The 23589-nt window shown below is 35.8% G+C and overlaps 2 protein-coding genes, 1 non-coding gene and 2 pseudogenes across 3 annotated transcripts; 3 read left to right on the top strand and 2 right to left on the bottom strand.

Annotated features, from left to right (window-relative positions):
* Positions 1–2541: 2541 nt before the first annotated feature.
* LOC125776135 (heterogeneous nuclear ribonucleoprotein A3-like) lies at positions 2542–7434 on the bottom strand. The gene is made up of 2 exons (XM_049447016.1): positions 7006–7434; positions 2542–2550 (listed from the first exon to the last, which is right to left on the bottom strand). The coding sequence occupies exons 1-2, from the start codon at positions 7432–7434 to the stop codon at positions 2542–2544; spliced, it is 438 nt and encodes a 145-aa protein (XP_049302973.1).
* LOC125776938 (small nucleolar RNA U3) lies at positions 5071–5275 on the top strand. Its single transcript, XR_007422052.1, has one exon. It is a non-coding gene; the product is annotated as a small nucleolar RNA U3 (small nucleolar RNA).
* LOC125776931 (small nucleolar RNA U3) lies at positions 5497–5579 on the top strand (annotated as a pseudogene).
* Positions 7435–11519: 4085 nt separating the features above from the next.
* LOC125776134 (myb-like protein P) lies at positions 11520–23033 on the bottom strand. The gene is made up of 3 exons (XM_049447015.1): positions 22632–23033; positions 14864–15239; positions 11520–11992 (listed from the first exon to the last, which is right to left on the bottom strand). Exons 1-3 carry the CDS (start codon positions 23031–23033, stop codon positions 11520–11522), a joined length of 1251 nt encoding a protein of 416 aa, XP_049302972.1.
* On the top strand, positions 17583–17679 carry LOC125776919 (small nucleolar RNA U3; annotated as a pseudogene).
* Positions 23034–23589: the final 556 nt, after the last annotated feature.

Genomic DNA, 23589 nt, shown 5'->3' with positions numbered 1-23589 from the left:
GAAGAATGCGGTTTTGGTATTAAAACTGTTGTAAATATATTTAATAGAAACAAAATACCACAACCAATGTTTAAAATTGAAATGTTGCCGAATACTAATCAACTTAAAAATATGAAATCCATCCTATATATAATCTGAAATATTTTCTGCATTATAGAGTAACTGTACTATGTACTAACTGCTAAGAATATGGGCATAAGAAATCATATTGCTCTCTACGCAGTATTTGTGTGGCATGTGATGATTTACATCCCACTTCTAAATGCACCCTTAGAAAAGGCGAATTAAATAAAAAAGGAGCAATTGTGAAGGAATTCACACTGCTAACTACAGGAGTTGTCATGTATATAAAGATTTGAAATCGAAGTTGTCACAGGGCATTCAAGCCCATCGTAACTAAATGTTACAAACACCCCGTAATGAAATTATAGCAACCTCAGCTAAAAGTTCAAATCCTATTACTTCTAACAATAATAATGTGCAAGGAAGCTAAGCAAATGTGGTGAAAGGCAACACAATACAAATACAACTGCCTCAAAATCCTCCAAATGGAGGTATTGAAACTATGATTATAAATCTTACACAGTGTATGACACAATTTATGTCTACCATGCAAAACATGATCCAAGATTTAATAAAATCACAAAATCAAATGCTGCAAAATTGATTAAGTAAAAAATTATCTTACTAAATACCTGCATATGGAATGCTAACGATGTTAGCCAACATAAATTAGAGATTATTAGATTTCTGTCTCAAAAAAATACAGATGTAATGCTTATATTAGAAACATCATCAATTAGATAGATTTAGATTCTATGTTACAAATCATCCTGATGGAAAAGCGCATGGTGGCATGGCAGTATTGATTCGAAACTTAAAGCATACTACAGCTCATACTACACCACAGTTACAAGCTACAACAATATCACTAAAAAAAACGGGGTTATGACTTAAACCTTACTATAGCTATATACTGTCCACCTCGTCTTACAGACAGTTAGATTTGTAGCAGGTGGAGATTACAAAGCAAAACACACATACTGGGGCTCACATCTTATTAATCCGAGAGGACGACAGCTGTACTACATTATTATGTACGAGGTGTGTTCAAAAAGTATCGCGAATTTTGAATTTTCGCGGGTTACGTATATTCGAATTCCGAATTTTTTGTGGCGTTATGTTGGTACTCATGCCTCTCACTTATGCCGACAAGCTCGGTCATTTTGAATGTTCATTTAATTGTTGACAGCCGCTTTGCTTCCACGTGTTTTGGATCGTCTTCGATTTTTACCTATTCAAAAAAATGGATCAAAGAACCTGTATCAAATTTTGTGTGAAAAACGAAATTAAGTGCGCGGATGCATTCCGAATGTTGACTGTGGCATTAGAAGCTACCTTGGACCAAAGCAACGTTTATCGGTGGTACAAAATGTTTTCAGAAGGTCGAGAAGATATGAACGACGAAGAGCATGCCGGACGCCCGAGCACTTCAACAACAGACGAAAAAATTAATGAAGTGGAGAAAATGGTATTGGCCAATCGTCGAATCACAGTTAGAGAAATTGCTGAGGACCTAAACATATCGATTGGCTCGTGCCATTCGATTTTTATCAATGATTTGGGCATGAGACGGGTCGCAGAGAAATTCGTACCAAAATTGCTCAAATGTGACCAAAAACAGCATCGCATGAACATTGCTAATGAGATGTTAAATTCTGTCCGCGACGACTCGAATTTGCTCCAGAGGGTCATAACTGGTAACGAATCGTGGGTTTATGGTTATGACGTGGAAACCAAAGCTCAATCATCTGAATGGAAGCTGCTGCACGAACCAAGTTCGGTCGTATGTGAAAGTTTTGCTGACAGTTTTCTTCGATTGCAGGGGTGTGGTGCATCATGAGTTCTTGCCACAGGAAAGAACGGTCAATAAGGAATATTACCTGCAAGTTATGTGCAATTTACGCGAAGCAATCCGCCAGAAACGCCCGGATTTGTGGAAGAACAAAAATTGGCTTTTGCACCACGATAACGCCCCTGCTCACACATCGTTGCTTGTGCGCGACTTTTTGGCCAAAAACAACACACTAATGATGCCGCAGCCACCGCATTCCCCAGATCTGGCCCCCTGTGACTTTTTCTTGTTCCCTAAACTGAAGAGGCCCATGAAGGGACGAAGTTACGCTTCTCTTGACGAGATAAAGACGGCATCGAAGGAGGAGCTGAAGAAGATAAAAAAAATGACTTTTTGAAGTGCTTCGAAGATTGGAAAAACCGTTGGCACAAGTGTAGAATATCTCATTGGGATTACTTTGATTAAATAATTTTTGAAAAAACACAAAATTCGCGACACTTTTTGACACACCTCGTATAAGCATAATAAGCTGGATATAATATATCCTGGTAAGCTGACATTCTGGCCCAGTGATAGAAAAAAATACCAGACTTAATAGATTTTGCTGTAGTCAAAAATATAGATAGATTCCCTAAATACAGGATGAGACATTGATGAAAGTAAAAGAGAATTTAATGATGTAATAACTAAGGCAGCTGTATTGGCAACACAAAAATGAAACAATAAACCAGTTGGTTTTAGAAAGATCACCAATAATGAAATAGAGAAATTTGTAAATGAGAGCGAGTAAATGAGAAGGAGATCTAGACGTGAATGGTAGTTAAATCGCTAAAATTTAAATCTGATTAAATTGAAATCTGCTATATGAAATTTAAACAAGTGCTAAAATGAGAAGAAACACACAACACTGAAAATTGTATAAGGACTGTGTCCAAATTCTGGCAAGCAAAACTCCCTCTGGAAAGCCCAAAAGTCTTTCAAGCCACTCTTAGATTCCAAATTGTCTCAGGAAATTTACAGTTAAAGTAGCAGACTTCATATCAGAAGAACGAATAATAAAGACTGGTGTACCTCAGTGTAGCGTGCTAGGCCCAACTCTGTACATAATATGTATGTAAAGGGTGATTTTTTAAGAGCTTGATAACTTTTTTTTAAAAAAAACGCATAAAATTTGCAAAATCTCATCGGTTCTTTATTTGAAACGTTAGATTGGTTCATGACATTTACTTTTTGAAGATAATTTCATTTAAATGTTGACCGCGGCTGCGTCTTAGGTGGTCCATTCGGAAAGTCCAATTTTGGGCAACTTTTTCGAGCATTTCGGCCGGAATAGCCCGAATTTCTTCGGAAATGTTGTCTTCCAAAGCTGGAATAGTTGCTGGCTTATTTCTGTAGACTTTAGACTTGACGTAGCCCCACAAAAAATAGTCTAAAGGCGTTAAATCGCATGATCTTGGTGGCCAACTTACGGGTCCATTTCTTGAGATGAATTGTTGTCCGAAGTTTTCCCTCAAAATGGCCATAGAATCGCGAGCTGTGTGGCATGTAGCGCCATCTTGTTGAAACCACATGTCAACCAAGTTCAGTTCTTCCATTTTTGGCAACAAAAAGTTTGTTAGCATCGAACGATAGCGATCGCCATTCACCGTAACGTTGCGTCCAACAGCATCTTTGAAAAAATACGGTCCAATGATTCCACCAGCGTACAAACCACACCAAACAGTGCATTTTTCGGGATGCATGGGCAGTTCTTGAACGGCTTCTGGTTGCTCTTCACCCCAAATGCGGCAATTTTGCTTATTTACGTAGCCATTCAACCAGAAATGAGCCTCATCGCTGAACAAAATTTGTCGGACGTAAAGCGCGAAACACATTTCGAACCGAACACTGATTTTGGTAATAAAATTCAATGATTTGCAAGCGTTGCTCGTTAGTAAGTCTATTCATGATGAAATGTCAAAGCATACTGAGCATCTTTCTCTTTGACACCATGTCTGAAATCCCACGTGATCTGTCAAATACTAATGCATGAAAATCCTAACCTCAAAAAAATCACCCGTTATATACAGCACACATTGCAACAGCTACTAACGTATTGACATCCACTTTCGCGGCTGCCACAGCTTTAGTAAGCCGTAACAAATGCCCCATCAGAGCATCAAGAGTAGTAAATTTAAAATGGCTTTTAAACAAAAAGAAATGTAGTGTCGTGGGACACCAGGTAGGAACGAAGTTCTTTCGACTAATGTAGAATCGATACAATTTGCAAAAAAAAAATGTGCTTAATTAATGGTTGTCTTGATTTTTCTCTCAAATTTTGCTGATTCGTTTTTATTTAAGTATAGATAAGTATTAAGAAAATTTAGTATTTTAAGAAGTAATGAATTACGTAAAACAAAAAAAAAACTTGTAATTCAAATTATTAACTAAAATAACAAAATAATAGTCAAGTTTGGTAAAACCAAATATGCATGCCTATAACTTGCCCAAGTAACTAAAAGAATTTCACATTTCCGAGTTCTCTACAATCGACTTGGAAGTTTTGGGTATAGGTGGTGTTTATACGCATTTCTTTGAATTAGCTGCAGTTTCTTGCCCCATTGATGGGTTTCTTTTTGCAAAGGTGTGCGTTATTAAACATATAATGTCTCCATATAGTCTAGGTCTTCGAAACTTCTACTTTGACCCCAGCTTATTCCTCCCGCTCAGCGTGTAGCCTTATCTATTACTATATCCAATACGATGTTAAAAGAATGTTTTAGTCTAGAGTCAGAAATTTTAAGTAAAAAATGTAAATTAATATTTTTAATATAAATTTTTTATTGTAGTTATACTTCTTATATGAGTTCGGAAAAGGTTGCGATAGATTCATTTCGCGCAACCTTGTCATAGATTCATATTGCGCAACCTTGTCTGCGAAGATGTTCGAGTAGCAAGGGGAGCGGTGACAATCGGCGATCGTTTCTTTCGGCACAGTTCGGCTTTTCTACCAACAACACAATGTTGCCATGCTTATGCTATTGTTGTTTTTGTAGAACAATATTTCAATTTTTGGTTGGTGACATATTCACATGTGTGCGCATATGTATGTTTGTATGCTTGTGCATTATTGAAGTTATACTTCTTTTTCTTTCGTTTGTCTTTCATTTCTGCAAATTCTCAACTATGTTGTGTGACTTTCGGTTGAAGTACTCTGCTTTGGTCTTTGAAATATTAGGACTATACTTCACAGGATCATTTCTGTAGTTAGTCTTCATTTTCATTTTTTTTGGAAATTGACCCGCGATGACGAGGTATATCGTTTTATCTGACAGCGTGAGGTTTAAGAACTTCATTTCTAATTTTGTCTTGTGGCATATTAGAAATGATGTTTCTTCGGAAATCGCTCGCTTACAACGGATAAAACGACTTCTGAGTGGTGATTTTAATTAATAAATTCCGAGGATTTACACAAAAATAATGCAGTCAATAAGTACAGTACGCTTTATGTATGCTTGCGCATTATCTTTCTTTCGTTGTCTTTCATTTCTGCGAATTCTCAACTATTTTGTGTGACTTCATTTCTTTCGTTTCTGTTTCATTTCTGCGAATTCTTTGTGTGACTTTTGGTTGAAATACTCTGCGTTGGCCGTTGAAAAGTTAAGACTATACTTCCCAGGATCATTTCTGTAGTCAGTCCAGAGAACTTAAAATTATAGAGAAGGTCCAGGTTCGACTGCGAACATTTGATAGATTCACATTAGGGAATTAACCGCATTTGTTAACACTGTAGGTCGGAATTCGCCTCGCAATTTTAAAATTTTTTCAATTCTCTCACATATTCTAACCGAGAATATGAAGAGACAGAAATATATATATTTACGGCATATGATGACAAGGCATACTATATGCCGAAGCATAGAATATGAAGAGACAGAAATACACTCCCAACGAAGAATTTCGTTTTGCTTTTCGTTTATATTTTATTCCATTTTGACGTCGTTTGCACATTTGTCTGTATGTTTGCGAAAGCAAATGTTCTACAAAAGCATATTTCTATACTTAAACAAAATTATTAGAACCATCGTATGTTTCTTACATGCATAACCAAACCATACTTAAGTCAGCGCAACCTAAGTGTCAATGGTGATAAGCGCTTGGAAAGTCAAGATGCTAACACAGGTTCGAATCTCGACAGAATAAATTTTTAATTTTTTGCTTTTAACATCGTATACTATACAAATAAATATTTTTCTTACTAATAGAAATTAAATTTATCACAGCAATATTATATATATGTATATTATGTATATTGCTGTGATAAATTTAATTTGTATTAGTAAGAAAAATACATCAAATACATCTTCTATCCTATCTTGAAATTGAAATGATATTTTCATCACGTATCAATATATGTAAGTACTTATTACATGTGCGCGCATTGACTTGCATGTTCATCCATTCATATATACTTATATGTACATATATTTGCATACATTGCCGAACAAATAATGCACAAGCATACAAACATACATGTAGGGGTGGATTCGTGTATATTATAAAAAAGGGTTTATAAGTTGATTTTAATTTTACAAACTGATTTTATTTTAGTTTTATAAACTGATCTTAATTTTACCAACTGCTTGCAACTTGAATCGTGCTCGTCCGCGTGTCGACTGACTGTCGTTTCCAAAATCTTCGTTACCCGTTTCTTTGTCGCTACTTGTTCCTTCGTCGCTACTCATTGTCTGTTGCAGTCAGTGTTGCATGTCACCGTCCGTACGCTCGTCCACTTCTAGTCTGTCCTTTATGCGTTCCCACACTCGGCCGTCCTGACCTTTGTTCGTCCTCGAACGACGTGCACCATTTTTTCATGAGCTCGGCAACTGTTGTTGTTCGATACGGTCCTTCGTGTTCGCCTACTTTTTCGACATCATACCTACCATGATTCAATTTCTTAACAATTTTGTCGGTCCTAAAAACTTTTTCTTAACCTTTAATGCCGGACCATATTGTGTACGCTTTATAGCTACTAACTCATTTTCTTCATACGTTTGTTCGGCTTTTCTTGTTGCATTAAAATTTTTTCGATTTTCTTCCTGTATTGTTTTACTATTTTTCCTAGCCATCTCTCTAGCCTGGTCACGTTCTGTTTCTAGCTCTTTAATTACCTCATTTTCAATATACTCACTCAGTCGATCAGATGAAGGTTGCGGACAATTATCAAACCCATCCCCACCAAAATTATTATTTTGTGGAAGGCTACTACCCCCACTACCGCCGCCGCCAAAACCACCATTGTTCATTCCCCTATTTGATGACATCCCACCGTAACCACATTGAATACCTCCTGACATACCAATATAATTGTTGCTCTGTTGCATGCCACCGTAGCTATCGTTCATGCCACCTGCTTGTGGCATACCACCATCACCACCACCATTATTCATGTTCATAACCCCACCATGTTGCGTTAATGACATCATATTTCCACTACCACCACTACCACTACTTCCACCTTGATTCCAATTTTTCGGTGCATTTACGCCCCAAGAGCCTAAACTCCCACCACCTCCACTTCCACCACCATTCGGTCTCATAGACAGACCTCCATAATTATTTATACGTCCGCCACCGCCGCAACTACCTCCCAATCTCTCTCTACTGTAGCCAGGTGATGAGTTGTTCCAACTGACCCAATAAATCGGCCAAAGCCCTTTCGTTTGATTTATAACTGTTTATTAATTCCTGAATAACTACGTCGTCACTATATTCCCCTGCACTCAAACATAACTCCTGAAACTCTTTTAATAACTCTATTCTTTTTTCTTTGCGTCTTTTATTTATTTATTTATTTATTATTTATTATAATTGAAATTACAATAAATGTGAAAAAACACTAGCAACTAGGGCTATCGGTTACTTTTGGTTAAATAATGTATAACTTATATTAATTTATGTATATTTAAAAGTTTTAAATAGTTGAAAATATTTTTGACATTGTCTTCGTTTGGGGTCTTTAGTATGGATATGGGATCTTGATGAAATATGGTGGATCGGTGGAGGTTTAAGGATTGGCATTCCTTAAGGATATGGGTGATGGTTAAAGGAGATGAGTTGCAGAAATGGCACGTTGGCTGTGACTCCTTCTTCATCAAGTGAAGATGTGTAAGACGGGTGTGCCCAAGGCGTAGTCTTATAAAACATTTGTTCATTACAGCTGTGGTATTGGTTGAAAGTCTTATTGCGTGTTTGTCTGGATTTAAGTTTTTGTAATGACCAATTTCTTTGCTCCATTCGTATTGAAATTTTTGGTGAAGGTCTTGTAATATCTCACATTTGATTCGTTTTTTCGGAAACGGTATAAATAGCTGAAGGGGAGATGTTGAGGCCGCTTTGGCTGCTTTATCTGCTAACTCATTTCCCGTTATATCGACATGACCTGGGATCCACATGAGCTTGATTCTTTTTTTTAAGTTTATTAAGGAAGTCCTAATAGTAGATATTTCTTCTGAGTGATTGTTGAGGTTATGAACTCCATGCAGTATTGCTTTGCTGTCTGTGCAGATAACATACTTATTCCTTTTATTGGTGGCGAATTGCAACGCGCTTAGGACAGCTTGTATTTCAGCCTCGTAGGATGACGTTTGATATTGTAAAACTCCGTTTGCTATGAGATCACCATTTTCATGGACTACTGCAAAAGATGTTCCATTATTGTTTTTTGACCCATCCGTAAATAGAAATTTCCAGTGGTTGTTTTTTAATGGAGCGGCTGTCTCTAGAAATGCTTGTTGATAGATAAGAGGGCTAGTTGAGTCTTTTGGGTATACAGAAAGCGTATTGATAAGTGATTCGGAACATAGCAACCAAGGGGGAGTGATATGTTTCCCTGAGTTTTTGAATACCCATTTCTGTGTTCGCTTTATCATATAGAACATCTCCACAAGACCTGATTTTATAGATATGGTATTTTTTCGGGTTTTAAGTAGCTTTATTTCCTTATCCAAAATTGAGTTATTGTTAGAACATATGATGTTAACAGAACGTGCTCTAATATAAGCGACACGATCTACTAATGAAAGAAAACCACCTTCGGCTAGCAGATATTTGACAGGAGTTGTCCGAAAGGCCCTGAGGCTAAATCGGGCAGCAGCGTGATATGCGCCCATTATTTTCGTAAGAGATGATTTTGAGGTCTTGCCATAAATTTGCAATCCATAGTCAATTTTTGCGAGGATGGTAAGTTTTGTAAAATTTATGAGTGTGTTAGTATGGATATGGCTTTTGTTTGAGGAAAGGTATTTTATTATATTGAGTCTGGAGGCGAGATCTTGCTTAATGTATGTACAATGTTTGTTAAATGTGTTCCTTTTATCAAAATACAACCCTAAAATCTTAATATTATCGGTATTTTCTATTGTAATATTATTGAAATCAATAATTATTCTCCTGCAATTATGTTTTCTGCAGGAATGAAAATGCTTACATTTTTGTAAAGAGAGTTTAGCGCCAGATCTTTTTGACCAGATGTGGATGCTATTTAATGTATGTTGGAAGATGGATTGGATATCATTTGGATCTTTTTTGTTGCACATAATGTAAAGGTCATCCGCGTACAGACAGAAATCTATGTTTTTTTGTTCTTTTAGGATAGTGACGATATCTTCAAAAGCAATCAAAAAGAGGACTACTGACAATGGGGAGCCTTGGGGAATTCCATTTGACAGAGGGAATAATGGAGAAAAGACATTGTTAACCCTTACACGAAGTTTCCTGTTTGTTAAAAAGTTTTTTATATAGTTGTACATTTTTTCCCCTGTTTTCCATTCCACTAGTTTTTTTAGTATAACGTGAACTCCTATATTATCGAACGCGCTTTGGAAATCTATTGATAATATTGACACATGGTTTCTTACTGATAGATTTTTGCTTATTAGGTGGTCAATATATAGCAGAGCATCTATTGTGCTGGATCCTTTTTTAAAGCCAACTTGTTGTTGGGAAATTAATTTAGAGGAATTAAGGTACCACATTAGTCTATTTGCTATCATTTTTTCTTGTAATTTTCCTAAGCATGGTAATAGGGATATAGGTCTATAATTTTGCATTGAAATCTCATTTTTGCTTGGTTTAAGTATGGGTATGACTGTGGCTGTTTTAAAATTCTGTGGGATAATATTATTTTCGTATGACCGATTATATAGTGTAAGTATTCGATTTTTAATGTCTATAGGGGAGTTGGCAATCATTTTGTAGGTTATTTTATCGTGGCCTGGAGTTGTGCCCCTGGAGTTCCTTAAACATGCTTCGAATTCCTCGATTGTAAAATTTGTTTCCAAAAACTTTGTGTACTTATTCGGAGAAAAATTAATTTCTGCGTTTAGAGTTGTATTTTTTTCTATTTGGAATTCAATAGGGAAGTTTGATGAGTCAGAATTAGAAGAATAAAATTGAGCGAATTCAAGGGCAATGTCTTTAGGAACTGTCACATTGTTGTTGTTAACCGAGATGTATTTGATGCCAAAGGGCTTGTAAGTACCGGAGAGAAGGTGAATCTTTTTCCAAATGTAGCTTGTTGGTGAGGATGGATTGATAGTTTTTGTGAGGTCTTCAAAGGCTTTGGTTTTGGATATTTTCTTTTGTCGGATAAAGTGGGCATTCTTCTTTTTGTAATCTATAAGACTTTCTATGCTTTTCGCTTGCCTATAAGTTTTCCATGCGTCTTGCTTTGCCTGCCTTAATGAATTTAGGTTCGGATTCCACCATGGAACGTTTTGTTTAGTATTTCTACGTTTGGTTTTTGGAATAGATTCATTGGCAGCCTTTCTTATGGTCTTTTGAATTTGTGCGGCTTCTTTGTTAATATTGGGTGAAACTATATAATGATTTTGTGTTGCAATATTTTGAAACTTTCGCCAATCTGCACGGTCACAGTTGAATTGAATATTTGAAGAAGGTATCCTCTCCGAATGGGACAGAAAATTGAAGGTACATTGTATAGGAAAGTGATCACTATTGTGAAGATCATCTATAACATTCCAACAGGCATTAGGAAGATATTGTGGGGAGCATAGTGATAGATCTACATTGGTGAAGCTACCATGTATTGAAAAGTGAGTTGGCACATTATCGTTAAGGATTGCTATATTTGAGCTTAATATGTAATTCTCAATTATTTGTCCTCTAGCGTTACAATATTGGGAGCCCCACAAAGGGCTCCAACCATTGAAATCGCCTAACATTATTATTGGAGTATTTACGTTGTTGGTTAAGCTAAGAAGGTCAGCTACGGTTATATGTTGTTGGGGGGGAATATAAACACAAAAAATTGTTATAACATGGGGAAAGTTAATTTGTACAGCTGTAGCAATAAGATTTGACGTAATGTTAATATGCTTATGTTGAATAGACTTATGCACTAATATAGCACAACCTTGCTTAGAAGTTACATTGTGATGTAAATTGAAAAAATATCCATCGTGTTGCTTTGGGCAATAAGGCTTGGCGCTCTTAGCTAAATGGGTTTCTTGTAAGCAGACAATTTGTGGGGAATAGGATTTTAACAAAATTTCTATTTCTGTGTAATTGTTATAGTAACCTTTACAATTCCATTGTAGTAAGTTGAGAGTCATTATGTAGAGACTGCAAAATTGAATAATTATTACTCTTACTAATTCCGCTGCTAAATGTTATCAGAGATATCCTCGAACTGGTTTGACAAGTCTGTGTTGTTGTTTCCTCCGTAGCTATGATCAGTGATTGTTGAAGTTGTTGGTATTTCGGAGATCTCGTTGATATGAGATGTGTAACGAGAAAGAAGTGAGATCAATTGCTCTTGAGAGGTTTGATTGGTAATATTGTTGTTATTAGAATTTTGTGTTGTATGACCATCTTTGTGTTGAGTGATGTTTTGTTCATTATTGGCTTTTGATTTGTAGTTGTTGGATGTTGGATGGTGATGCACTGTAAGTGCCGATGCATTTGTTGTACTGTGTTGTTTTTGAATATTTTTTGATGATATGTCTTCGGTTTCTGCTTGTTTTGTTTGTTTGTGATGAGAGTGGTTAATTATTTGCGAAAAGGGTACAGTTGTGCCCACTTGCATAGGGTGTTGCTCTTTATATTTTCGGCGCGCCTCGCCCATACTGATGTTTTCTAATGTTTTTATGGTTAAGATTTCTTTAATTTGTTGGTATTTTGGACAGGTTTTGTCCGATGAGGTGTGCTCGCCATAACAATTTGCACATGTTATGCGGCTGCATATTGTATCGCTATGGGGCGGTAGATTACAAACGGGGCAAGATGGGTTATTTTTACACCATTTTTGGGTATGTCCAAGTATTTGACAGTTTTTACATCTCATGGGGTTGGGTATGTAAGGTTTAATTTTTAATTTGTACCATGCTACATCGAGTTCACTAGGTAGTTGAAATCTGTCAAAAGTTAAGACAATGAGGCCAGAATTAATTGTTTTTTCTTTGGCTAGTTTGGTGAACTTGTATACACTTGTCACTCCTTGGGAGCTTAGCTCATTAATAAGTTCTTTTTCGTCAACTTCGGCAAGATTCTTGTCGAAAACGACACCTTTTACTGAGTTTAAACTGGCGTGTAATTTCACTGATATTGCACACATACCACAAAGGTCTTTTGATTTTAAAAATTTTTCACTCGATTTAGCATTGCTTGCAAGGATTAAGATGCTTCCATCTTTAAGTTTCGAAATGGAATCGATTTCTTTAGAAATAGATTCAAGTCCTTTTTTGATTGCAAATGGGCTAAGTTTAGTAAGTCTTTTGTCAGTATCGGTTGGAGAAATCACTAAATATTTGGAATTTTTCACTGTTTTGTTTATAGTTGGTAATTTTGGAAAGTTTTTGGCTTGTAAGTCAATCCGTGATCTTTTTGGAGAATTGACATCCTCTGATAGCAAAGCAAATCTGTTGGAAGATTTGTCCGGCGGCCCAGGAGCCATTTTTTTGTTGGTGTGTTTTTTCTTTTTTGTGTTTTGTTTTCTGTTTTTTTATAACAAGAAGAAGTAACACGAGTAGACACGAAATTATTGAGATTTACACTAGAGATGCGAGAGAGCGTTTTCTGAAGTCAACACGTCCGATCGCTTTCTTAGCTAGTCGATGACTGTCTTTGCGTCTTTCTTCCACCTCTTGTTCAACATTACTCCTCTCTATAAATTGTGCACCTTCTGGCTTTATATTAAGGGTATTCCATCAAACTCATAAATGCCTCATAAAATTCTTAAACTCGTGAAATTCTGTGCCTTATAAATGAGTTGTCAACATTTGTATGAAAAAAAGTTTACGCGTTTCGTATAAAACTATGAGGCAAATTCGACGCGTATTTGCTTCATAAACTGATATTTTGTTTTAATGTTGCCATTACACAAAAATAATTTACACTTAGTGCTTCAAAAAAGTAAAGTTTTTAGTGCAGGCAACACTACTTGTAAAGAAAAAAAAAAAAAAAACTAGCAATTTTCGCAAATGATGCACCTTCTTCATTACAACCGAGACGATATAAAACAATGGCGAGTTGCATAGCAACGGGAAATTGTTTGCCGGAACTTGCTCTGTTAAAGAGAACATCATCTTCTATCAGTTTTAGTACAATTTCAAAATATCATAAAAGAATTTTTTGGATTTTGGCACAGAGTCTTTCAAGGTCGGAATCGAATAGCGAAAGCTGAGGACAGTAAGTTTTGAATATGCCCATTCTTCAAGGATTTCATCTTCTACTTCTTCTTGATTTCGTTCTGTAAATATAAACGAAATCATTTAAATGCGTGCATTCTCTCAGAAAGTAATTAAGCAAACCATCACTTGATCCAAATACTTGTAACATCGACAAAGTGTTGAGTGTATTGTTATCAATATTTTCACACAGTTTTCTTTTTTCACTTTTTAATGGCATTTTGTAAGATTTTAATTCTTTTTAAGTTATTTTTTAAATAAACGCAGGCACTTTTACAGAAATTTCTCTTCTAAATTAACCCTGGATTTGGTTTTTCAAATGCAACACTGACAGAAAAGTCAAAATACCTATTTACGCGCTTTTATACGTATGAAAAAAAGGAGCGTTCCAAAAAACTAAAGCGTAAATTTTTGAACTTATAAGTTTGTACATTTACGAGTTTGGTGGAATACCCTAATTAATATTGACTTTATCTAGTACTGATCTATGATCTATGAACACTGAATATGGAATAGCAGTTTCGCTGGTGATGTGGAACTGTTGTAAGAATTTTAATCCATCAACTTCTAATTCTGCGACAAAACTACCATATGTTGAAAATTCTTTTTCGCATGCGCCATATAAAGTGCGCTTTTCATAGACCACTTCACCGTCAAATTTAATTTTTTTGAGAACATCGCCCCGTATTAAGCACAAACAACACCCAGTATCAACTAATGCATCAACTTTTAGTCCTCCTACCTTCACTATTTTTACAGATAAACTTATTTTTGATTTCTCAAAATTTACAACATTAGTCTTATCTGATTCCTTCTTTACTTTTATACCTGAGTACCATTGCATTCAAAAGACTTGTGTCCTATACCATTACATTTGAAACATTTGGTTTGTTGACTGCTGCAGTCTCGAATGAGATGTGTGGAGCTTCCACACCTAAAACACGATTTTGAGACTTTCTGTATTGACTTCTCTGCTTTACTATGGATTTTTTCGTAAACTTTTATCTTATGTTTTAACTCACTAATTTTTTTTGCTTCGTACAGAACCGCTTTGTTCGTATCTATATACCCTCTATGAAATATGATATTAAACTTTCCGTATCGATATTTACTGGCTTTCCAATTTCTGTAAGAACATACAAATACTCGCGAAACGTTTCGTTTACCCTCTTCTTACGACTTTTCAACTGACTATGCACTTCCGACTACGACACCTTTTTCCCAAATTCACTGATCAATTCTTCTTTCAGTGATTCCCAACTGACCAAGCCTCGTTGACTTCTAATAAACAATTTGGCAGCTCCTTTCAGCAACTACTTACTATAAATAAATTTCTGCACACTATTCCACCCTACTACCAATGCATTCTCCTCAAAGTCATTTATCCATTGCTGAATATCGATTTTATCGTCACCACTAAATTGTGTTAAGCTTTCTTGGATATCATTAAACGTAAAAATAGATCTACTTATCGGTGCCACAGTGTCAGTAAAATTTGCATTTGGTACATCGTCGTAGGAACTAACTGATTCAGCATTTTCATCATCCTCATGTGTCTCATGACCATGGTGCAACAACAGTCTCGTTTGCAACTCTGCTTTACGTCCAGTAGTGAAAATATTTAGTTCACGTAGTGCTTGCTGCAATTCCCTAATATTTAGTGTCAGTATTGCTTGTCTGTCCATTGTCGCAATGCACTGTTACAATTCAACTTTTCACTTATAATTAAAAAGTATTTCTAAACAAACTACTAGAAATGTAAAAATAATGAATAATATAAGTATGTGTAAGTATTCAACTTATCTGCTTTCTGCGTCCCACTTCTCTGATTCTTCGTGCAACTTCTATGTTTCTGCCTTCAGCTTATTCAACTTGTTCAACTTCTCTGCTTCTCGCTTATAACTTCTCTGCTACTTCGTTCCACGTATTCAACTTGTCTGCTTCTTCCCTCAGCTTATTCAACTTGTTCAACTTCTCTGCTTCTCGCTTTTAATTTCTCTGCTACTTCGTTCCACGCATTCAACTTGTCTGCTTCTTCCCTCATGTACTGAACACAAAACGACGACAGACGACAAACGACAAACGAGGGTACGAAAGTGAAATGAAAACAAAACAACACAGCTGTCCATTTTGCATGTACACAACGTTGTGGCCATACTAATACCTTGCACTTCAATGAAATTTTAATATTTTGTTCAAAATTAAATTTTTTATGCAAAAAATAAGTAAATAGGTATATATTTTTGTTTTGAATTATCAATTGTTATTACAAATGATATAATAGAGCTATTTTATGCTTTTATTTGTAAAATAACGTCAAGTTTGTAAGAGCTGTGAATAATTTTACATTTTACATATTAGTGGCATCACCACTCTTCCTCATCTCTCTTCTTCCATTCTACTGTCGTTCTACTGTATTTGGCAATAGGAGTTAGCGAGAATGACAACTGTCGGCCTACAGCCGTGTATTCGTGTCGTCGTCAAAATAAGTGTCCAATAATCTGTAATATTTGACAGATGTCGTTTGTCGTCTGTCGTCGTTTTGTGTTCAGAGCATCAGCTTATTCAACTTCTCTGCTTCTTCGTTAGACTTCTTTGCTTCTGGCTTTTAACTTCTCTGCTACTTCGTTCAACGTATTCCAACTTGCTCAACTTCTCTGCTTCTTCGTTCAACGTATTCAACTTGTCTGTTTCTTCCCTCAGCTTATTCAACTTGTTCAACTTCACTGCTTCTTTGTTAGACTCCTTTGCTTCTGGCTTTTAACTTCTCTGCTACTTTGTTAGACTTCTTTGCTTCTTCGTTAAACTTCTCTGCTACTTCGTTCAACGTGTTCACCTTTCGTTGTTTTCAAACTGCTGGTTGATGCCACCAATTGGTTTCTATTGCTTACTTCTTCACACGACCGCTGTTTTTTCTCGTACTCGAATTCGCTGCTACCACTTATCGCTGGATCTGTATTTCATACGAGTGGACTATATTAGCTGCTTTTTCGCCGTTAATTTTGAAATGGCGACTTCGTATGACGACGAACAATTAATGACGCTTCTCGAACTTTCCAAAATTTTAGAATGTTTGAGAATTTGGAAGTTTTTATAGCGTTTGGAGACGCTGGCCGACACTTGAAATATGTTTGGGTATTGCACTGCGTTTGACGACGCTTACAATTACAAAACAACGGACGATTAAATGTTGAATGTTTTTATAGCGTTTGATGACGCAGTTTTTCAATGCACAGCAGAAAATGATTTTAGAACATTTTTCTTTCACAATTCCACCGGTTGAGCCCCCAATTTGTAGGGGTGGATTCGTGTTTATTATAAAAAAGGGTTTATAAGTTGATTTTAATTTTACAAACTGATTTTATTTTAGTTTTATAAACTGATCTTAATTTTACCAACTGCTTGAAACTTGAATCGTGCTCGCCCGCGTGTCGACTGACTGTCGTTTCCAAAGTCTTCGTTACCCGTTTCTTTGTCGCTACTCGTTCCTTCGTCGCTACTCGTTGTCTGTTGCAGTCAGTGTTGCATGCCACCGTCCGTACGCTCGCCCACTTCTAGTCTGTCCTTTATGCGTTCCCACATACATATGTGTACACATATGAATATGTCACCAACAAAAAATTGATCTTCACAAGTCAATATGGCAGCCAAATTGGCGAAGAACAAGTGTAGTAAATTTTACAACAAAAACGATTCATTCATAAACGCAGGCGCAAATTCCACAAGCGATCTCGCTTTATTCATAAAAACAGAGGCCGTAACATCTCCCCGAGCATGCCTTTGCCAACAAGTCGTCTTTTCGCGACGATGGCAAAAGCTAAAAATCATAAATTGCACAACTTTCTGGTGCTTCTCTAAGTCGATATGTATTCACGATCATACGTATACATACATACATATTTACGCATGTTTGTAGGCGAAGCTGCTACAGCGGCAAGGGGTGACTTTGTGTGATTTTATTTCTTTCGTTTCTGTTTCATTTCTGCGAATTCTTTGTGTGACTTTTGGTTGAAATACTCTGTGTTGGCCGTTGAAAAGTTAAGACTATACTTCTCAGGATCATTTCTGTAGTCAGTATTCATTTACTTTCTTTGCAAATCGACCCGCGATGACGAGGTGACTATTCACATGTGTGCGCATATGTATGTTTGTATGCTTGTGCATTATTGAAGTTATACTTATTTTTCTTTCGTCTGTCTTTCATTTTTCCGAATTCTCAACTATTTTGTGTGACTTTATTTCTTTCGTTTCTGTTTCATTTCTGCGAATTCTTTGTGTGACTTTTGATTGAAATACTCTGCGTTGGCCGTTGAAAACTTAAGACTATACTTCACATTCTTATTTAATGTTTTAAAACCTAATATGGATTTGCAGTTCATCTTAGACGGATATTCCTGCGCGACGTACGTCGTAGACTATTTTAAATAAATCTAACCGAGGGATCAGTAATTTACAGAGAAAAATTAATGAAAAATATCCGGAAAAATGAGTGTCGACTTATTGAACTCAGTAGAGATTTCGAGCCAAGCTTGGTGGCTACTTCGTAAACCAATGTCAAAAGCCTCTAGATCGATAATATTCATCCCAACGTCGTGGCCGATAGACCGACAGAGATTGAAAAAAGCACGCAAAGAATTGACGGAGCTTAATGACGAGTCCACAGGCATTTGGAGGGATAATGTGTTCGACAAATACGAGCAACGACCGGAGGAATTGAACGATCTAACTCTGGCCCAGTTTTGTGCGCAATACAAATGCAACGACAATAATGAATACAAGAAATTGACTAAACACTATGTTATATTATAAGATATACAAATTATAATATGACAACCCAACCCAATTCGAAGAGTACAAAATAGAGATGGTTACGCTGCATACTCCCTTTCGCAACGAAGAGACAGAACTACTTTCCGAGTCAAAATTCCTTCATTTAGACTTTGCTTTATAAAATATGCATACTAAATTTATAAAATGGGAATTTAATTTCTAGTTTTCTTTCATACAAAATGATATGCATTTCTGAATATCACTAAGAAGAATAAATTCTTCCGCGCGTAGGAACTCCACGCACTTTTTTATTTTAACATTACAAGAATATATAACAAAATCTGAAAATAGGTACCGGGGTCTAAATATACGGTTTTCTGGGGACTTGAACAGTTTTGATTGGATTTAAACAATTCTTTGTTATAAGGTGGCATACACTAAAGATATTAATTGTGCAAAGTTGTATCCAGTTATATTCATAGCTACTTGCTTTGTGTACTGGAAACTGAACGAATCAAGTGGAATTTAAAATTGTGCTAGTATATGGGAAGTAGGCATGGTTGTTGTCCAATTTCTACCATTTTTACAATGTTACATAAAAATGTAAGAAGAATGCCACGTACTAAATTATGTCAAAATCGATCAGTCGGGTCCCGAGATATGGGATTACAACAAAAAGTTGGCGATGCCACACTCATCGTCTAATTTTTAAACCGGTTCCCATAAAGCTTTCTCATACCATCCTGATGGTCTCTGGCGTATTTAGTTATTAATTTGTCGTGCTTTTAGTAGAAATGAGCAGGATTATCCGCCGATTTCAATCATTTTTTTCAAAAGGTTGTGCCCACAGGTGCCCTTAGCTACTGCCATTCCTTGTGCTTACAGCTTCATATCTTAATTGAGCGCTTAGTTATGGAACTTTATATATTTTCGGTTGGTGGCGATTTGTGTTCGAACAGACAGACAGTCAACCGAAATTCAACTTTTCTCTTCGTCCAGATCGTTTACTTATATACATATGTATATATAACCCTATATTTATCTCGCTTAGTTTTGGTGATACGTATAACCGTTAGGTGAACAAAACTGTTTAAACCACTCAACCTTAGGGCATTCAAAACCAGCTTACACCCGTAATTAATAAAAATACTCGAATAATTTGGTGCACAATTACTGTAATTTTTGTTTATTTAAAGCACAATAAAATTCTAAAGATGTACATGTGTATGAATGTTTAGTTAAACGCAGCGAGAAATGTTGTTGGGTTGAAATAAGATGCTGCTCGCAGGAATTGGGTTGACCCGAAGTTGCTTCTAGCGCGAATTAAGAATAGTTTTTAATTACTCTTTAAAAATATATTTTCCTTCGATTCCTCGAAGGTTCCTTTTATTTAATTATTATTACACAAAATGTTATAACTAATTAAGTCTGAATTTCTATTCAAACTGAGGACAAGAGTTGTATGCGACTCACTCTTTTATAGCAGTGCAGTCAACTCGTGTCGTCTTCCTATTGGCTAATTCCGGTGGCGTGGCATCTTGGATAATGCCATGCTTTTTGTTGTTGGTCACGTGGTGGCTGTACCTTCTTGTAAGATAATGCCCCATGTGTCTGTATGTTGATCTTGTGGCTTGTTGTTGTTGGTCACGTGGTGGCTGTACTCTTGTAAGATGATGCCTCTCCATGTGTTTGTGTTTTGATCACGTTGCACATGCGTCATATGGTATTGGCTTGTTGTTGTTGGTCACGTGGTGGCTGTACATTCTTGTAAGATGATGCCTCTCCATGTGTTTCTGTTTTGATCTTGCTATTGTTGTATATACATACATATGTGTAGTGGTAGGTAATATGAGTCATACGTGTATGGCTGGGTGTTAACTCCCCCCTCCTCCGGTGAAAAGATCTCCTGATCTTTTTATACGCTAGTTGTGGCGTCCTTTTTGATGAGATGTTCCATACCTTGTTGTTTTAATATTTTTTCGTATTGTTTCTGCTGTCTTTCTTGTAGTTTGAGTGTTTTGCATTTCATAATTGCATAATATAACTTAAATCTAACATATAATAGCGACAAAATATTTTTACATTTATTAGAACATTTGGATATTTTATTGTCTAAAACTAATTTTCCATGTTTATATGATATAAGTAGGTGTTACATCGAATATCTCGCAATTTTCTTTTATAATTGGGTATTTATATACTACAATAAATGTGTCATTAATTCTACATACATGTATATCAGAATATTCCATAATGTTGATTACCGGAATTTCTGTATTTTCTGATTTAATTATATTTCAACATTAATATTTATTGATGGTGAATAAAAGTTTTTATTTTTTGCGAAATTAATTGTTAGAGCTAAGTCTTCTAATTTTTCGTGCATTTCCTGCAACATTGTGTGTTGGGTAATTATTTTATAGTGGAATGTTTCTAACAGTTTCTCAAAATGGGTGTTGATCAATCTTTGTTTGTTATTATTTTCTATAATGTCGCAAATATTTTTTATTTTCCACATTGGTCACCTGTAGCGCTGTTGCTTCCTTTAGGAGGATCATTATTACAATCGTACGATACATTTCTAATGTTGTCTTTGTGTATTATTTTATTTTTCGTTGTAAGCACCGTATTTTCTTTATTTTCTTTTACTATGTGTTTAATATATCTTTTGTTATATTTTTGTCTTCTACTACTTTTCTCATAAATTATTTGTCCTGGTTTAAAATTTTTTGGCTTCTTTTTTTATTATGGTATTCTAACATACGTTCTTGGTTTTTTTCTATATTATTTTTCACTTTTTCGTTAATTTCCTTTTGATTTAAAAATAAGTCTACTGGTTTTTCCTTTATCACCGAATGAATAGTCCTGTTATATTCCTTGACTGCTGAGAATATTTCTTCTTCCGTAGTTGTAGTTCTGTCGTTAGCTAAAGTCCTCGCGATTTCTAATATCGTTGAATGTAACCTTTCTACTTGTGCGTTGGAAGTTGAATGATTATTTGCTGTCTTTTCGTGTTTAATTTGTAATTTATTTAATAATGCGGTTGTGCCTATGCCGACGAATATGCTTTCATTATCGGTCATGAGTTCGGTACAGTTCGGAAAAATTTGTGATAACACTTCTTCTATTATTTCATGAAAATGTAGTTTACTTCCTGATTTACGAAAATATGCGTATTTAGTAAATCTATCTATAGAAGAGAGATAACTTTTGCCATTTATATAAAATATGTCCATTTGTACTGATGTGCCCGGAGTATTTGGTACTGGGCTTTTTCCTAATAATTGTTTTACTGGATGTCTTTCGTACTTATTCTCTTTACAGTTAATGCAATTCTGTACTACGTTTTCTGTATCTTTCTTGAGTGTTGGCCAATAGCATGTTTCTAATATCTCTTTATAGTTATTGAGCGCGTTTCTATGTGCCCTTTTGTGCGTAAAGTCTAAAATGTTTTCTCTATCTATTTGTTCAGTGATGTCATGCAGTTTAGTTTGTGTGAATACTTTGAAATATGTAGAAAATATATTTGTTATCTTCTCTTTCAACTTATGCCATGTTTCCAAGTCTGTGTGAAAAGCTGTTACAATTTTTGGTTTCATTACTTGCTTCAGCGTTTCTGTTATTAAGTATTCTTCGGTATTAAATTTTACTTGAAACCGTTCGTGTCGTGGGAATATAGTTGATGCAGTTTTTTCATTCGTTTCTGACGGTATTAATTCAACTTGAGTACGGAAGAAATTTAAGGGTTTTGCAATCATTTTAATGCATATGGATATGGGTGGATCGCAAAAAAACAGGTTCTTTGGATTCAGTCCTAATCTCTGCTTGTATTGTGGTGGTGAAAGGTAACAGTTCATTATTGTAATTATTCTGCATTAGTTCCATGATTTCTTTCTCATATTTTTTATCTCTTATAGAGTAATTTATTTGCTCCCTACTTTCTTCAGTAGTTTTTTCAAATGTTACTGAGTATTCAAATAAATCTATTTTTGCTTTCATTTTTCTTAACGCGTCCTTTCCTAGTATTATATCAAACTCTTTTAGTTCTTCTGCTTCAAAAAAACTAAGTCAAATCCTACTAGATTGATTTCTCTCTTGTGAGTAACTGTTGAACTCCCGTGTAATGTATTGAATTTAATAGGTTTGTCTAATTTAATTCTTTCTGCAAATGGATAATTTTTACTCACATAGCTACTAGTTGCACCTGAATCTATCAGTATATGCACGAATCTTCCATTAGGTGCAGTGCGTCTTAACGTCGGAAGACCGTGGTATCTTATTATAAAATGTTTCTGTCTATTATTATTTCTATAACTTACACTAGGTGCTTCATTATAAAGTGACTCCTGGTCGTCTTCTTTTGTGTCTCCCACTTGGTTAAGGCGTTGTGTTTTCCTCTGCTGCGAGTTTGACGTGTCTTCTCTGTCGAACTTGAATTGGTTGCCGACTCTTTGGATGACTTGTCTAAACGCATTCTGTGTTTGCCTTGCTCCCTGATGAGTGTTCATTGGCGGTTGTGGATTGTATAGTTGTCGTCTAAATCTTGTTGAAGAGGGGTCTACCTCCATTGGTTCTGTTGTTTCTTGTTGCATTTGAGGTTGTTGGTGAGAAAAATTCTGTTGGAATTGCTGTTGTGTTTGTGATGTTTGCCATTGTCGATGGCTTCGCTGTTGTACCCTCGGTACGCTTTCCAGTTTGTGATAATGCGAGTCATGCTGCATCGTTCTAGCTATCCCATGTGCTTCCATCAGATTGGTGCATGATCTTGAGTATAATGCATTCTTTGTTGCTGAACTCCTCAATCCTGCGATAAATGTTCTTACTGCTTTTAGTTGCAATTCTTTTGATAAAGCACTGATCACATATTCGTTTTTATGTGTCATCTCTATTTTGGACAAAACTACATTAAGTGCCTGATTTAGCTGGTCGTAGTATAAAATTTTTATGTTGGACCACTTTCGATACACTTGAATTTTATTTTGAATTCGTCGTTATTGAAGTCGCGAAGGATTTTATTCACTGAATCCTTTTGTTGACCGGTCCCTGCTCGGGCGCCAATTAAGAATAGTTTTTAATTACTCTTTAAAAATATATTTTCCTTCGATTCCTCGAAGGTTCCTTTTATTTAATTATTATTACACAAAATGTTATAACTAATTAAGTCTGAATTTCTATTCAAACTGAGGACAAGAGTTGTATGCGACTCACTCTTTTATAGCAGTGCAGTCAACTCGTGTCGTCTTCCTATTGGCTAATTCCGGTGGCGTGGCATCTTGG

This window comes from Bactrocera dorsalis, chromosome 2, assembly GCF_023373825.1.
Source record: "Bactrocera dorsalis isolate Fly_Bdor chromosome 2, ASM2337382v1, whole genome shotgun sequence".
NCBI classification, from domain to species: Eukaryota; Metazoa; Arthropoda; class Insecta; order Diptera; family Tephritidae; genus Bactrocera; species Bactrocera dorsalis.
The sequence above is the reverse complement of the archived record's forward strand: the minus strand, read 5'-3'. Positions and strand labels throughout refer to the sequence as shown.